This window comes from Bubalus kerabau, chromosome 2, assembly GCF_029407905.1.
Source record: "Bubalus kerabau isolate K-KA32 ecotype Philippines breed swamp buffalo chromosome 2, PCC_UOA_SB_1v2, whole genome shotgun sequence".
Taxonomy (NCBI): domain Eukaryota; kingdom Metazoa; phylum Chordata; class Mammalia; order Artiodactyla; family Bovidae; genus Bubalus; species Bubalus kerabau.
The window spans coordinates 13,409,398-13,425,386 of record NC_073625.1 but is presented as its reverse complement, the minus strand read 5'-3'; the positions used below and the strand labels follow the sequence as shown (position 1 = coordinate 13,425,386).

At 41.0% G+C, this 15,989-nt stretch overlaps 1 protein-coding gene across 1 annotated transcript in view; it reads left to right on the top strand.

The window, feature by feature from the left end:
• The window catches only part of KCNU1 (potassium calcium-activated channel subfamily U member 1), a 153,013-nt gene that overhangs the window by 11,955 nt on the left and 125,069 nt on the right, over nt 1-15,989 (top strand). Inside the window, exons 3-7 of the mRNA XM_055567104.1 lie at nt 4,997-5,058; nt 6,167-6,257; nt 7,501-7,612; nt 8,745-8,820; nt 10,703-10,778. Of these exons, the coding sequence (XP_055423079.1) occupies nt 4,997-5,058; nt 6,167-6,257; nt 7,501-7,612; nt 8,745-8,820; nt 10,703-10,778 (417 nt within the window). The remainder of the gene's footprint in view (nt 1-4,996; nt 5,059-6,166; nt 6,258-7,500; nt 7,613-8,744; nt 8,821-10,702; nt 10,779-15,989) is intronic.

Here is a 15,989-nt window from a genome sequence, read left to right as displayed (position 1 = left end):
GGCTTAGACTACAGTGTTGCAACTGGCCTGACCATGTTGTAAGTGGCCAAGGAACAGCAAACAAACCCACTATTAGTATTCCCGTGACAGATTTCTGGATTTCAGCTACCTTTTCTGCCTATCTGTTTTGGATATGGTTGTTGGTTTAAACCCCTCTCAGTGTTAGTGACAAGCCTCTAGCAGTTGGGCTGAATTAATTGTGGTTCAGTCAATACACAAGTGGCCTCGTGAGTGTTGAAATTGTTGTTGTTGTTGTTGCTTTGTCACTAAGTCGTGTCTAACTCTTTTGCAACTCCATGGACTGTAGCCCACCAGGCTCTTCTGTCCATGGGATTTCCCCAGCAAGACTATTGGAGTGGGTTGCCATTTCCTTCTTCGTCTTTTGCATCTTTTGACTTGGGTGTTTCCATTTTTAATAGAATATCATAAGCATTTCAGTAAATGAAGTTCAGAACAAACTCCCCACCTATATTTCTCTCCAATCATACCTCTGCGTGTTTTATATCTGTATACTGCTCTCCCATGAGACTATTGGCACATTTTTCCTCCACACCACCCCTCTTTCCTTCCTGAAATTGTTGAATTAATCTGAACATTCAGTTCCAGATTGCCACTGTTTTTTAGGGGCTTTGTTTTGTTTTGTTTTTGGCTTTTAGCGTTGTACAACTGGTTAGATTTCCTTCTTAATACTTTCTTTAGAGTTAAAAATTCTATTAATTTTACCTGTTTTATTAGGCATCACTTTTCTTATGTAACTTATTTTAACTTTGTATTTTTTTTTCTTGAATACTTGCCATATTCATTTGCAAGAGAAATTGTAGGTGTGTACTTTCTGAATTCTTGGATGTCCAAGAATTCTTTTCTGTTGCTCTCAGAAGTAAACTATAATTTGGTTGGGTTTAGAATTCTTGGCTTATAATCCTTTTCCCTAAAATCTCTGAAAGTGCTGTTCCAAAGTGTCCTGGCTCCTTGAGGATACTTGCTAGATGCATGTGCTTGCTTCTGGTCTCTGAATCCCCCCTCTCTCCTCTGCTTTGGCATGTGAGGCTAGTGCTCAGCAGCCACAGGTCCCTTGTCAGCTCCCTTGTGCTCTAGAGTGAGGGGAGGAACTGCTCCTTCTGTGTTTTGCGTCTGTTTTTTTTTCAGCCTCACTTCATCAATGTTTTTTCACTCCAGCAGCCATGTCTGGTTTCCATTTCCAGTTTTTGCCAACAGTGCTGGAACCAAAGCTCACTAGCCAATCCAGGACGCCTCCGCCCAAGTCTGAAGCCCACCTCCAAAGGGCACCTCTTTTAAGATGCTAAATATTGAGAATCCTGACCTTTCTTTGTTGATCTCCCAGCACCTGGGGGTACAGCTTCTTGCAATACTGCCTGTGTTACCCCATGTTCCTCTGCCTTTCCAATCCTCCAGTACTATTTCACAGATTTTTAGAATTTCACTGGAACACTAATGGGAATTCTGAAATGTTTGATTATATATTCTGTGTTCACTCTTGCACTGGAAGTTATGTAGTCTGTTTTGTCTGCCCGATCCTCCTGTTTTCTTATCCTTTCTATGTAATTGTCAATTTTCTGTTGTCTGCTCACTTTCGCAAAGGAAGATCTAGGGTTTTCATAGCGCCCGTTGTCAACTGCATTGGCAGCTGTTTGTATTCTGAAGACACCCATAACCATCCACCAGCTGAACAGGGGTTTTAAGTCCCACTGGGGCTTCCCAGGTGGTAAAGAATCTGCCTGCCAGTGCAGAAGATACAGGAGACATGGGTTTGATCCCTGGGTCGGGAAGATCCCTTGGAGAAGGAAATGGCAACCCACTCCGGTATTCTTGCCTGAAAAACCCCATGGACAGAGGAGCCTGGTGGGCTACAGTCCTTGGGGTCTCAGAGAGTTGGACTGAGCATGCACACATGTAGGTAGAAATCAAAGCCCAGATGGAGGGCTTCCTACCTCTCCCAGCCAGCCAGCACTTCCAGACTCTGCTCCTTCAACCCAAGGGAAATTCCTAAGTCTTCTCAGAATATCTCCCATTTTCACCTGAACAGCCTTCACAAGCTGTTAGCTCCCAGAGCCTTACTCTGGTTTGGTACCCATTTTGTTGTTTGTTACACATAATTTCTGGATTATCCGTTTTACATTTTTACATTTACATCCTTTTTACGTTTTACATCCTTTTTACATGAAGTTGATGTTCTTCTTGAATAAAGCTAAAATTTCCCTCTTTTATTTATTTTTTTGTTAATTTCTATGTTGTGGATTGCTGTAAATATATGGCCTTGCCACCATATTTCTGGAGATTTGTCAATACATGATTTACACATGAATAATCACTTATGGAATTTAGCCTTGGAGAAAAATATGTAATTATAAGTAAGGAGAAGAAAAAATATTTCATGAAAACTATTAATAATGATTAATCTACTGATAGATATATATATATATTATATATATTCACCCCCATTTTTTCCTGAGCTTCAGACTACCTTTGTAACCAAATATCTCCACGAGACCCACTAACTTAGTGATGTCTCCATCGATTCATGATTCAGATGTTAAAACAGAACTGACAGTAAGAGTTGAGACCCCAAGAAAAATAGATGTCAGCAACTCCCAGTAAGCTACAGCTTCTGCCACTTACAAAGCAGTTGAAAGAAAACCATTTGAAAGTCTTAGCATCTTGACCAATCCCATGTAAATTAGGGTAAACTGGAAATTGGAAGGAGCTCTTATTGTGGTGGTTGGGGGCGGAGGGCATGAGGCTTTCCTCTCCTGGCAAGTGAGAGACCACTTAGAAAGATCAGATTGCATCTTTTAGAACTTTGGGGACGCAGAAGCTGATGTCTGGTTCCTTGGTGAAGAGAGATGGCCACCCTGAAGATAATCGGTCCTTCTAGTGTTTCTTGGGGCAAAGGGTGCTCGAGCTGGTCCCTGGGCTAGACATGGGTCACGGGGGGGAGTCTTCTGGAACCTCTCCAAGTAGGCATCTGGAGGGAGGAGTCCCAGCAGAATCAGGAGTGGGTGGTGCACTGAGAAGTGAGTTGTGAGCAACCAGCGAGAGAAGATGCTTCCATTCAGTGCAGGAGAACCGCAGTGGGGACACTTAGCTTTAAATATTATCTAGACAGCAGCCAGTCTGCCCCCTCGCCTTGCACTTCTGATCTTTTCAGTTGCTCTCCTTTCTTTTCCTAGCACTCATCTTCTCACATATCACCTAAGGTACGTGTTAATTACTTCATTGTCCAGACCCTGAGCTCCATAGGGCAGGGATCTTTGTGTATATTTGTGACGGATATATCCCAATCCCCAGAATGATTCTTGGGGCATGAGAGGTACGAAACAAATAGCTGTTGAATAGGAATAGAAATTAAATTGGGATCTCTACAGAGCAATGAATCAGCCCAGGAAAGCAAACTAACACCTCCCTTACATGGAGAGCTCAAGGGTGAGAGCCTAGTGATCTAACACCAGCCAGGTCCAACATTTCTGGCTGTTACCTATCCTACCTCCCCTTTCGAGTCACTCCTTGACACTGACCTATGAATCTCAAGTCTCTAGAGGCCTAGTCACTAGGCTGCTGCTGCTACTGCTGCTAAGTCACTTCAGTCGTGTCCGACTCTGTGTGACCCCATAGACGGCAGCCCACCAGGCTCCCCCGTCCCTGGGATTCTCCAGGCAAGAACACTGGAGTGGGTTGCTATTTCCTTCTCCAATGCATGAAAGTGAAAAGTGAAAGTGAAGTCGCTCAGTCATGTCCAACTCTTTGTGACCCCACAGACTGTAGCCTACCAGGCTCCTCCATCCATGGGATTTTCTAGGCAAGAGTACTGGAGTGGGGTGCCATTGCCTTCTCTGACTGAAAAACAAAAATGGTTAACAGAGAAAAGACATTGACCACTTTTCAAATACAGGTAGCCTGTCCAAGGGGCACCTGAGTCGGAGGGGAGTGAAGCTTTAATTGTAAATAAAATTCTGAGTTTTACACTGGACTGAACATATTTTTTTTAATGTTTGGAAACTAGAACTAACTGATTACGTACAGTTGACCTGAAAAATCACAGAGGCTGCAAAAGAGTGCATCCAAATGCACTGAAGATTCTAAATGGGTAGATTTCTCATTGCATTCCACAAATTCTTATTTTACAGACCAGATACATTGGCAAGTTCAAGCACTCGTTTTTCTCTTCTCACTTTATAGCACATTCTCTCCTGTCAAGAGTCTGATTGTCCTTTAGAGGGGAAGGTTTGGGACTGTTTCTTCTCCACCATCACCGGCAATTCAAATTCAGAGTCCGTATCCCATGGCCCTCATTTTCTAGGGTGTAATAAAGTGAATAACACATATTAAGCACTTAATAAATGTTTGGTGAATGCGTGAGTAAACGATAGGACTTCCAGAGCTCAGAAAACCTTAGAAGCAGCAGAAAGGACCAATTGTTTATTCTGAAGTGTGAAAGTTAAAATTAAGGAAGTTATGGGAGGATACAGGTTCATTTATTGATTATAGTAAAGGTCCAGTCAGTTTTTATTTAAATTTTTCATTTATTTAATTTTTTTATTGTGGTAAAACTCACATAACATAAAACATATGCTCCTAACCATACTCGGCTGGAAAGCTCAGTGGCACTAAGTACATTCACATTGTTGTGTAACTCTCACCATCATCTGCCTCCCAGATTTCACCTTCCTAAACTGAAACTCTGTCCCCATCAAACACTAACTCCCCATCCCCCCCGCCCACCCCTCTCCCAGCACCTACCAATGTACTTTCTGACTCTATGAATTCAACTTCTCCAGGCATGTCATACAGGTGGACTCAAACAGCATTTGTCTGAGCCAGTTCATTTTTCTTGAATGAATGAATGTTTGAAAAAACAGCCACAGATATATAGGGAAGGGAAAAAGGGAAAACATAATTTTGTTGGTATGTTTATTCATCTATGTTCATGTTAACAAAATGGATCTGTACATCTCTCTCTCTCTTTTTTTTTTTTTTCCAGGTTATCCTTGTCTTTGTCCTAAGCATTGGGTCTCTTATAATCTATTTCATCAACTCTACTGAGTGAGTACATTTCCCCAGTCAGTCTTGTCTGCTTATATCAGTAGGCTGCCAGCTAATTTGGAATTTTCTCTCAGGAATAATGTTTAATATACTTTCACAGATACTCACACACAGAAGCTCATAAAAAAGGATAAGTGTTTCGTTTCCCCCAGAAAGTCCTAAACCCAGCTACACACACACACACACACACACACACAAATGCATGTGTTTCCTCTGTATCCTGTCGTTCTGCACTGCTAGGAGCTGGGGTGCTGTGCATAAGACTGTTTTAGTTTCTGGGACTACAAGCCTCTAGCTGTTACCCCTCCTTTGGACCCTCTAGGTGGGCCATACAGACTTTGGGCTCCTTAGGTGTTGACGCAGAAATTCGGTAGGCATTTCAGCATTTCTCATAGATTTCAGACAAGTTTGGATGGTCTTGAGAAAGGAAAATGCTAGCCCTCGTCATGAACATAGGAGCACATTATCCTGTGTTCTTCCCTGAAGGCACTCCCCTCACTTCTGCCACAGTCAGGACAGCTTCTGGGACACAGCCCAACAGAGTCTGAACTCCATGCTGATCCTCTGGGAACTGTACTGGGCTCCAGCTAAAGTAAAATGAGATTACAGGGCCACACAAGTCAGGCAACTTCAGAGATCTTACAGAAACTAGTCATCTTTGCTTCGTGAATTCCTTACTGATCTATTAGGAACATTTTCTTGGAATTTGGTTCAGATCAGTTCATTTGACCTGGAGTAGCTCTCTCTCAGAAGTATACTGAAGCCAAAATGTCCTGGCTGGGTAGATGGTCTTGCAAACCATAAAAAGCCGCATAACCCGTGAGCCGCTCAATCCCATTGATAAAATGGAAATGCAACCAACAAACCCTATGAAAAGAAGAGCAGGTAATTCTGTTTTTCTCAGCTCCATTCACAGTGCAGTGGTTTTGTTCATGCAGACCTCTACTCCCAAGAGAAAAGTAATTTCCTCGAGATGTGCACCTAAGAGTCTGGGTTGACCATTCATGGTAAATAAATAGAAAATTGCCCACCTATTCTCTATTGTGTCCTCTGTAGTCACAGCTTTTAAAATGTCCATCTTTATAAACTGTCCTTGTTTCTTTTCTAGCCCAGTAAGAAGCTGTTCTTCATACAAAGACAGAACCATCCCGATTGATTTGACCTTCAACGCTTTCTTTAGTTTCTATTTTGGGCTGAGAGTAAGTACCTATACCTATCGAATGTTGGAGTGAACAGAGGCGCTCACTGGCATGTCCATAAGAGATCTGTGTAATACAAGGAGATGCCTTCCTCAGACAATCTGCCTTGGCTCTCAGGCTGTACAGCCAGAGGGTCTGGGTCCTGAATTGTCAAAAGTTATAATGAGACCCCAAAACTCTCTCCTGCACTTGAGCCTGTAAACCAGGCCAACAATGTCAGCATGAGTGGAAAGGATTCCTTTAGAAAATATCATTGCCCTGTCATCCTGAATTTTTCTTATTGGCTTCCCACCTGCCACCGAGTAAGAGCAACTAGTAATCACAAAATAGCAGAACCTGGGTAACAAGCCTCTGAAATTGTCATCCACTCCACTGATGGCTTATGTGCCATATAACTCCATAAAATACTCTGTGCTTTTAACTTTGTTGCATTCATATATTCAGTAGTTCTCTCATTCCACAAGCAATTTTTGAGGGCCCACCCTAGATCTAGATTTTAGATTTATCTATTCCATGTTTTAGAGAGATGTATATATATATATATATATATATATATACACACATATATATGTACACACACTCTCACATATGTGCATATATACATGCAAACATGTGTACACATATATGTGTATAAATATGCATGTATTTTTAAGGATATATATGTATTTCTATGACCTTGCTTCAAAACTCATTCAACTGCAATAGCCATCACAATCTTATTTTTATAGCAGATCCTCCCTTCTGGAAGTGCTTCCTTTCTTAATCTAAATAGGGAAATTCATAAACACAGCCTTGGCCAACCAAACTTGTAGACCTTTTCTATTGAAGACCATACATAAATATACATTATCTGTTGTGTGTCTGTGCTCAGTCAGTCATGTCCGACTCTTTGAGACCCCATCAATTGTAGCTCACCAGGCTCCGCTGTCAGAATTTTCCAGGCAAGAATACCGGAGTGGGTTGCCATTTCCTCCTCCAGGGGAATCTTCCTAACCTCGGGATCGAACTTGCATCTCTTGCCTCTTCTGCCCCGACAGGCAGATTCTTCACCACTATGTCACCTATATAGTTATATAAATACATATGAGTGTACATGCATATATATATAAAATGTATGTATGTGATACAATGAGGTCAGAGCTTCAGTTAATGAATGAAAAGTACCTGAAAAAAGCCACTCTAGTGTTCACTGTAAAATTCTTGAAGGTAACAGAATTTAGGGTCTTGTGCTTTTATTTCATAGTTTCTGGCAGCAGATGACAAGATCAAGTTCTGGTTGGAGATGAATTCGATTGTAGACATCTTTACCATCCCACCCACCTTTATTTCTTATTACTTGAAGAGTAACTGGCTAGGTAAGTGAACTGTGGGAGTTAGAAGCAATTTCCAAAAAAAATTTTTAAAAAACCCTCAGCATTCATTCCTAAGTATTCTTTACTTACTTTCAAAGCCTGTGTGTACTCAGTTGCTCAGTTATGTCTGACTCTGCGACCATATGGACTGTAGCCCGCCAGGCTCCTCTGTCAATGGGATTCTCCAGGCAAGAGTACTGGAGTGGTTGCCATGCCCTCCTCCATGCCCCAGGGATCGAACCCTCATCTCTTGCATCTTCTACATTGGCAGGTGGATTCTTTACTACTGCGCCACCTAGGAAGCCCCCATTTAAAGCCTAATTTCCATTAAAAAAATTCCTCACCATGTTTGTATGGTTTTGTAATGTATTTTCAGAACTCATTTTTTTTTCATCCCAGCCCCTAGTGATGGGCCTGATGTCATCTGATATCTAAGGTTTTTATTGTTTAGGGATTATCTGCTCCTGGAGGGAAAGGACCCCAGCATCCCCACCCACCTCGGCACCTTTGTACTAGGATCCCACGTGACTGGGAGAGGAGAAAAGCCTCCCAGATCTAAAACCTATAAATCCTCATATCCAGACATGCGGTGACCTGTTAGAGATTTTTTAAATTAGTTACTTTGTCTTTAAGGTAGATGTATTGACAGCCTGCCGTGGCCTTTGTCAGTTTTTATGTAATCATATTATTTATTATCTACAAAAATATTCCTTACTGATGCTATTATCAAACCACATAAATGCAAATAGCATGCAAACCCTGGGGAGCGTATCACAGAGATTCTGCAGTCAGGAGTTTAAGTGGTTTACGGATCATTTGCTCTCCATTCTAAGAAAGAGTTAAACAGAGTAAAATGTGAGTTGTGCTTATTACATGCTTTGTAGTAATGATAATTCTCAGCAGCACTTTGAGGTGGGTATCATTATAATTCCCATTTTACAGATGAGGAACCAGAGGAACTAAGGGTGTTGCTTTAGATGACAATAGCCATTAAGTGAATCAGGATTTAAACTAGTCCTCATGGTCTTAAACTGATGACATTGTAATATATTTGAGCATTTCAGGGAGAGAGAACATGAACAGTCCTAGGTGCGGGGTAGTTCAGACTGCAGCTTTCTTTTTTGATTGCTTTTAGGTTTAAGGTTCTTACGAGCATTGCGGCTGCTGGAACTCCCTCAAATCTTGCAAATTCTGCGAGCCATCAGCACCAGGTAAATGCCAGCCCTGCCCCAAGTATGCCTTACTCGTTTGGATTAGGAAATTCAAATGTTAACTGAACCTTCAACTCAGCTCATTTCCCATCAGAAACTTCAGCAGAAACGTCATGAAATCCCTCACTTCCCAAGGTAGCATTCGCTTACTTTTCTCCCATTGCATTAACCTCACACACTGGCTGGAAGTTTGCAATCATCTTAAAGAGTTTGTTTCTTCTTTGTCTCTTGGACCTGCAGTGTGTCCGTTCATTTAGGCTTTAACTCTTCCCCCTCCCCCCAAGTTTTTTTTCTTAAATCAAAGCAATTCAGACAAAATAGACTTTAAAATAATGACTGTTATAAGATACAAAGATCACATAATGATCAAAGAGACACAGACTAGATAACGATCAAAGGTTCAATCCAAGAAGATAAGAGTTGTACACAGGTATATACTCAACATAGGAGCACATCAATACTTAAGGCAAATGCTAACAGCCATAAAAGGGGAAATCAACAGTAACACAATAATAGTGGGGAATTTTAACCCCCCATTTATGCCAATGGATGGATCATCTAGATGGAAAGTTAATAAGAACACACAAGCCTTAAATGATGCATTAGACCAGATAGACCTAATACTTATAGGGCATTCCATCCCAAAGCAGCAGAATACACTTTCTTCTCAAGTGCACACAGAACATTCTCCAGGTTAGATCACATCTTGGGCTACAAATCAAGCCTCAGTAAATTTAAGAAAATTGAAATCATATCCAGCATCTTTTCTGACCACAACGCTATGAGATTAGAAGTCAATTACAGGAAAAAAAAAAAACAAAAACAAAAAAACAAAAACTATAAAAAATACAAACACACGGAGGCTAAACAATATTTTACTAAATAATCAGTGGATCACCAAAGAACTCAGATACTTTAATTCTACACATTCATTGTCATGAAATACACCACAGCTGTCTAGGAATGTAAGACAGTTTCTCCAAGCCCAAGAGCTGCCCAGTAGCAGCAATGAACTCATTCTTACAGAAATAGAACCATTTAAATGTCTCCACAAAATTAAAATTACAGTTCCAAAAAAAAAATCCAAATATTGGGTTGGCCAAAAAGTTCATTTGGGTCTTTCTGTAATATCTTATGGAAAATTCCAAACTAATCTTTTGGCCAACCCAGCACCTTTAAGCTCCAGTCCTGTTAAAGCTGTAAGAATTTTGGTCTAACATTACATACACACCATCTCCATGACCTTACATTCTCACTAGAAGCATCATCAAATAGTTCTGGCCAGCTGGGTCTCACTGCTATAAGTTGATGCTTTGTGGAGAAAGGGCTGTTTTTGTGGGACAGGCAGCCTTGCTGAGAACCCCAGAGATTTCAGCTAAACTCGGAAGCTTTCCTTAGGAGACAGGAGCTTGTTTGATCTTCTTCCTCCAAGGATCCTCTTGTGAGTTTAGCAATATGGAGCTTCATTTCTGTAATCCACTTCCATTTCTTCATTTAATCCATTTCTTCATTTCTGTGATCTGCTCAAAATTTCATTTTGCAGATCCACTCTCTGGCTCCTTGAGATTCTGCCTTTGGTCAATATAATATCAGGCTAGGGATCATCCCCCAGAATCTACCAAGGGTTTTGAACAAGAGTGTGTCACGGGGCTGTGCTTCTCCACCTGTAAGGTGTATATGCATAAGGAGAGGGGATCCGGAAATATTGCAGATCAGAGATAAAGGCAGGGCCTGGGACTCTGCATTTCCAGGATGCTCCCAGGGAAGGTGTATCATTGCTCCTCATCTAGAACCAAGCTCTGAGGAGCAGGAGGTTAGAGGATGAGGTATTTGTATTGTTCTGGAACCTGCCAGAACCCAGCAACACTCCTTCTTCCCCTAGCAATTCAGTGAAGTTTTGCAAGCTGTTATCCATCGTTCTGAGCACCTGGTTCACGGCTGCAGGATTCATTCACCTGGTGAGCATCTCATCCAACCCCGTGATGTTACTGGTGAGCATGCATGTCTTTTCTGTGAAAAATGGAAGCAAATCTCCCGAGCTCCTGTCTCCATCATTGTGATCAGCGTGAAGTCTGTCTTTTTATCTCCTTTGGGTGGGTTTTCTCCACTCCGTATTTCTCACAAGCATGTATCTCCTGCACTCACAGTATCGATGTGTCTTCTCCAAACTCTCAAAACCTGCTCTTAGAGAAGGACTTAATAAGTGCATTCATCTAAAGTATAAGCAACAGGTAAAATGTATCACTGTATCATAGGGTTTCCAACAATTTGAAAAAGAATAAAGGATCAGAGAAATAAAGAGACAAAGAAATAAAGAATAAAGACATAATAAATAATGTTATAAATTATAATGAGTATATTGTATACTTACATATAATATAATAATATAAATATTAATGTGTGTTTAGTCCCTCAGTCATGTCTGACTCTTTGTGACCCCATGGACTTAACTTTCCCCTATGGAGCCCGCCAGGCTCCTCTGTCCATGGGATTCTCCAGGCAGAAATACTGGAGTGGGTTGCCATTTACTTCTCCAATAAATAGTAATAAATTATATAAATATCATTATAAAAAATAAATAGAGAAATAAAGAAATACAGGGTCAGAGAGAATTTCGTACTTAGAAAAGCTGGAGAGTTGCAGGGGGAGCAGTTGCTGAGTTGCAAAGGGGAGTTTGGGGACTTTCTTGGTCCTCCTGGAATCAATCTGTGTATGCAGCTGCCTCCTTTGTCTACAAGAAAGATTAGCTCTCATCTCACATAATCAGCAACATAATAAATGGATTTCAGCAATAGGAAAGAAACTCCTGGACTTAACTGCTCCAGGAAAGTTGAGGAGAGGTCATTAGAAAATGCAGAAGTTAAAGTGGGCTGCTAAAAGCTTGCAAAGGCCTTTGAGAAAAGCAAAACAAAACAGAAAACAGACCAGAAGTCTTTTCCACTTGAGCTCTTCTCTCAAAAATCCATTTCAAAATAACAAGAAAAAGGAAAAAATAAGTAAAAAAAAAAAAAAAAAAACTTACCAATGTTCAGTTCATCAAGGAAAATGTCAAACACCAAATGTGTTTGGTGTTTCAAGAAACAAACTACAATGCACAAAATAGGTAAGCAAGAAGTATTTACTTTATAGGGCTCCCCAGGAGGCGCTAGTGGTAAAGAACCCACCTACCAATGCAGGGGATGAAGGAGATGTGGGTTCGATCCTTGGCTCAGGAAGGTCCCCTGGAGAAGGAAATGGCAACCCATTCCAGTATGCTTGTCTGAGAAATCCCATGGACAGAGGAGCCTGGTGGGCTACCGTCCAAGGGGTCACAAAGAGTTGGGCACAACTGAGCAGATTTATATATTCATATATATCTATATATTTACTTTATAGCACAAGGAGTTATATCCAATATCTTGTAATAACCTATAATGAAAAATTATCAGAAGATCACTGAATCACTACGATGTATACCTGAAATGAACACAATATTATAAATCAACTGTACATCAATTAAAGAAGAAAGGAATTATGAAGGCTGCCACATCCTTCCTCCTCGTGCAGGCAGGAGACAGCTTTCCCTGAGAAATGTCACAGTAGTAAAGGTAGATTCCTACATCTAGAAGGTCAGCCCAAGGGCGTGGGTCCACCCCGGGAGAAGCAGTCACCAGTCTCCCTGTAGAGACCTGTTGGCCCTCACAGAACAGAGGGCAAGAGGATGCTAAAGGAGAAATCATGGTAACAGGTGTTTGTTTTTGTTTTTTTTTTTTTTGCTTTCAGTAGCGATTACCAGGCTGAATGGGGCCTGCAGCCCTATTTGTTGGCCCTAACATGCTTTGCATTTTGTGTTTGCTATTTTTGTATTGGTCGCTAACCTTTTTATTTTTATTTTTTAATGTATTGATTTAATTGGAGGCTAATTACTTTACACTATTGTAGTGATTTTTGCCATACACTGACATGAATCAGCCATGGGTGTACATGTGTTCCCCATCCTGAACCCCGCTCCCACCTCCCTCCCCATCCCATCCCTCAGGGTCACCCCAGTGTACCAGCCCCGAGCACCCTGTCTCATGCATCAAACCTGGACTGGAGATCTGTTTCACATATGATAATATACATGTTGCCAACCTTTTTAAAAGGAAGTCACATTAAAAACCCAGACTTTGGGGTTCTTTGCAAAAACACACGTTTCTGGCAACCTGCTCTCAGAAGGCCACCTGCAGTCCTAGTGGATTAGCTGCACCCTGGACATACAACACGGAGAAGGCAATGGCAGCCCACTCCAGTATTCTTGCCTGGAAAATCTCATGGATGGAGGAGCCTGGTGGGCTGCAGTCCATGGGGTCGCGAAGAGTTGGACACGACTGAGCGACTTCACTTTCACTTTTCACTTTCATGCATTGGAGAAGGAAATGGCAACCCACTCCAGTATTCTTGCCTGGAGAATCCCAGGGACGGGGGAGCCTGGTGGGCTGCTGTCTATGGGGTCGCACAGAGTCGGACACGACTGAAGCGACTAGCACATACCACAAAGCTTCCCAGGTGACGCTAGTGGTAAAGAACCCACCTGCCAATATAGGAGACCTAAAAGATGAGGGTTTGATCCCTGGGAAGGTCTCCTGGAGAAGGAAACGGCAATCCACTCCTTGCTAGAATCCACATTCTTGCTAGGAGAATCCCATGGACAGAGGAGCCTGGGGTCTCAAAGAGTTGGACATGACTGAAAAGACAGCGCAAATGCCATTGCCTCAGTTACTCATTTTGTTTAATGAAAAAAAAAATCTGATAAACCTAGTTTCCTTAAAACATGAAGACAGGTGGAACTAAGATCCTGCATGTGTGTGGCCAAAAAAAAATTAAAAAAGTGAAGACTAATCAGGAAAATCAGAGGAAACATTTATCAGAGTTTCTTTTATTTGATTTTATTTTATTTTTAAACTTTACAATATTGTATTAGTTTTGCCAAACATCGAAATGAATCCACCACAGGTATACCCATGCTCCCCATCCTGAACCCTCCTCCCTCCTCCCTCCCCATACCCTCCCTCTGGGTCGTCCCAGTGCACCAGCCCCAAGCATCCAGTATCGTGCATCGAACCTGGACTGGCGACTCGTTTCATACATGATATTATACATGTTTCATTGCCATTCTCCCAAATCTCCCCACCCTCTCCCTCTCCCACAGAGTCCATAAGACTATACATCAGTGTCTCTTTTGCTGTCTCGTACACAGGGTTATTGTTACCATCTTTCTAAATTCCATATATATGCGTTAGTATACTGTATTGGTGTTTTTCTTTCTGGCTTACTTCACTCTGTATAATAGGTTCCAGTTTCATCCACCTCATTAGAACTGATTCAAATGTATTCTTTTTAATGGCTGAGTAATACTCCATTGTGTATATGTACCACAGCTTTCTTATCCATTCATCTGCTGATGGGCATCTAGGTTGCTTCCATGTCCTGGCTATTATAAACAGTGCTGCGATGAACATTGGGGTACATGTGTCTCTTTCCCTTCTGGTTTCCTCAGTGTGTATGCCCAGCAGTGGGATTGCTGGATCATAAGGCAGTTCTATTTCCAGTTTTTTAAGGAATCTCCACACTGTTCTCCATAGTGGCTGTACTAGTTTGCATTCCCACCAACAGTGTAAGAGGGTTCCCTTTTCTCCACACCCTCTCCAGCATTTATTGCTTGTAGACTTTTGGATCGCAGCCATTCTGACTGGCGTGAAATGGTACCTCATAGTGGTTTTGATTTGCATTTCTCTGATAATGAGTAATGTTGAGCATCTTTTCATGTGTTTGTTAGCCATCTGTATGTCTTCTTTGGAGAAATGTCTATTTAGTTCTTTGGCCCATTTTTTGATTGGGTCATTTATTTTTCTGGAGTTGAGCCGTAGGAGTTGCTTGTATATTTTTGAGATTAGTTGTTTGTCAGTTGCTTCATTTGCTATTATTTTCTCCCATTCTGAAGGCTGCCTTTTCACCTTGTTAATAGTTTCCTTTGTTGTGCAGAAGCTTTTAAGTTTAATTAGGTCCCATTTGTTTATTTTTGCTTTTATTTCCAATATTCTGGGAGGTGGGTCATAGAGGATCCTGCTGTGATGTATGTCGGAGAGTGTTTTGCCTATGTTCTCCTCTAGGAGTTTTATAGTTTCTGGTCTTACGTTGAGATCTGTAATCCATTTTGAGTTTATTTTTGTGTATGGTGTTAAAAAGTGTTCTAGTTTCATTCTTTTACAAGTGGTTGACCAGATTTCCCAGCACCACTTGTTAAAGAGATTGTCTTTAATCCATTGTATATTCTTGCCTCCTTTGTCAAAGATAAGGTGTCCATATGTGCGTGGATTTATCTCTGGGCTTTCTATTTTGTTCCATTGATCAATATTTCTGTCTTTGTGCCAGTACCATACTGTCTTGATAACTGTGGCTTTGTAGTAGAGCCTGAAGTCAGGTAGGTTGATTCCTCCAGTTCCATTCTTCTTTCTCAAGATAGCTTTGGCTATTCGAGGTTTTTTGTATTTCCATACAAATTGGGAAATTATTTGTTCTAGCTCTGTGAAGAATACCGTTGGTAGCTTGATGGGGATTGCATTGAATCTATAAATTGCTTTGGGTAGTATACTCATTTTCACTATATTGATTCTTCCAATCCATGAACATGGTATATTTCTCCATCTGTTAGTGTCCTCTTTGATTTCTTTCACCAGTGTTTTATAGTTTTCTATATATAGGTCTTTAGTTTCTTTAGGTAGATATATTCCTAAGTATTTTATTCTTTCCGTTGCAATGGTGAATGGAATTGTTTCCTTAATTTCTCTTTCTGTTTTCTCATTATTAGTGTATAGGAATGCAAGGGATTTCTGTGTGTTGATTTTATATCCTGCAACTTTACTATAATCATTGATTAGTTCTAGTAATTTTCTGGTGGAATCTTTAGGGTTTTCTATGTAGAGGATCATGTCATCTGCAAACAGTGAGAGCTTTACTTCTTCTTTTCCAATTTGGATTCCTTTTATGTCTTTTTCTGCTCTGATTGCTGTGGCCAAAACTTCCAAAACTATGTTGAATAGTAATGGTGCAAGTGGGCACCCTTTTCTTGTTCCTGACTTTAGAGGAAATGCTTTCAATTTTTCACCATTGAGGATAATGTTTGCTGTGGGTTTGTCATATATAGCTTT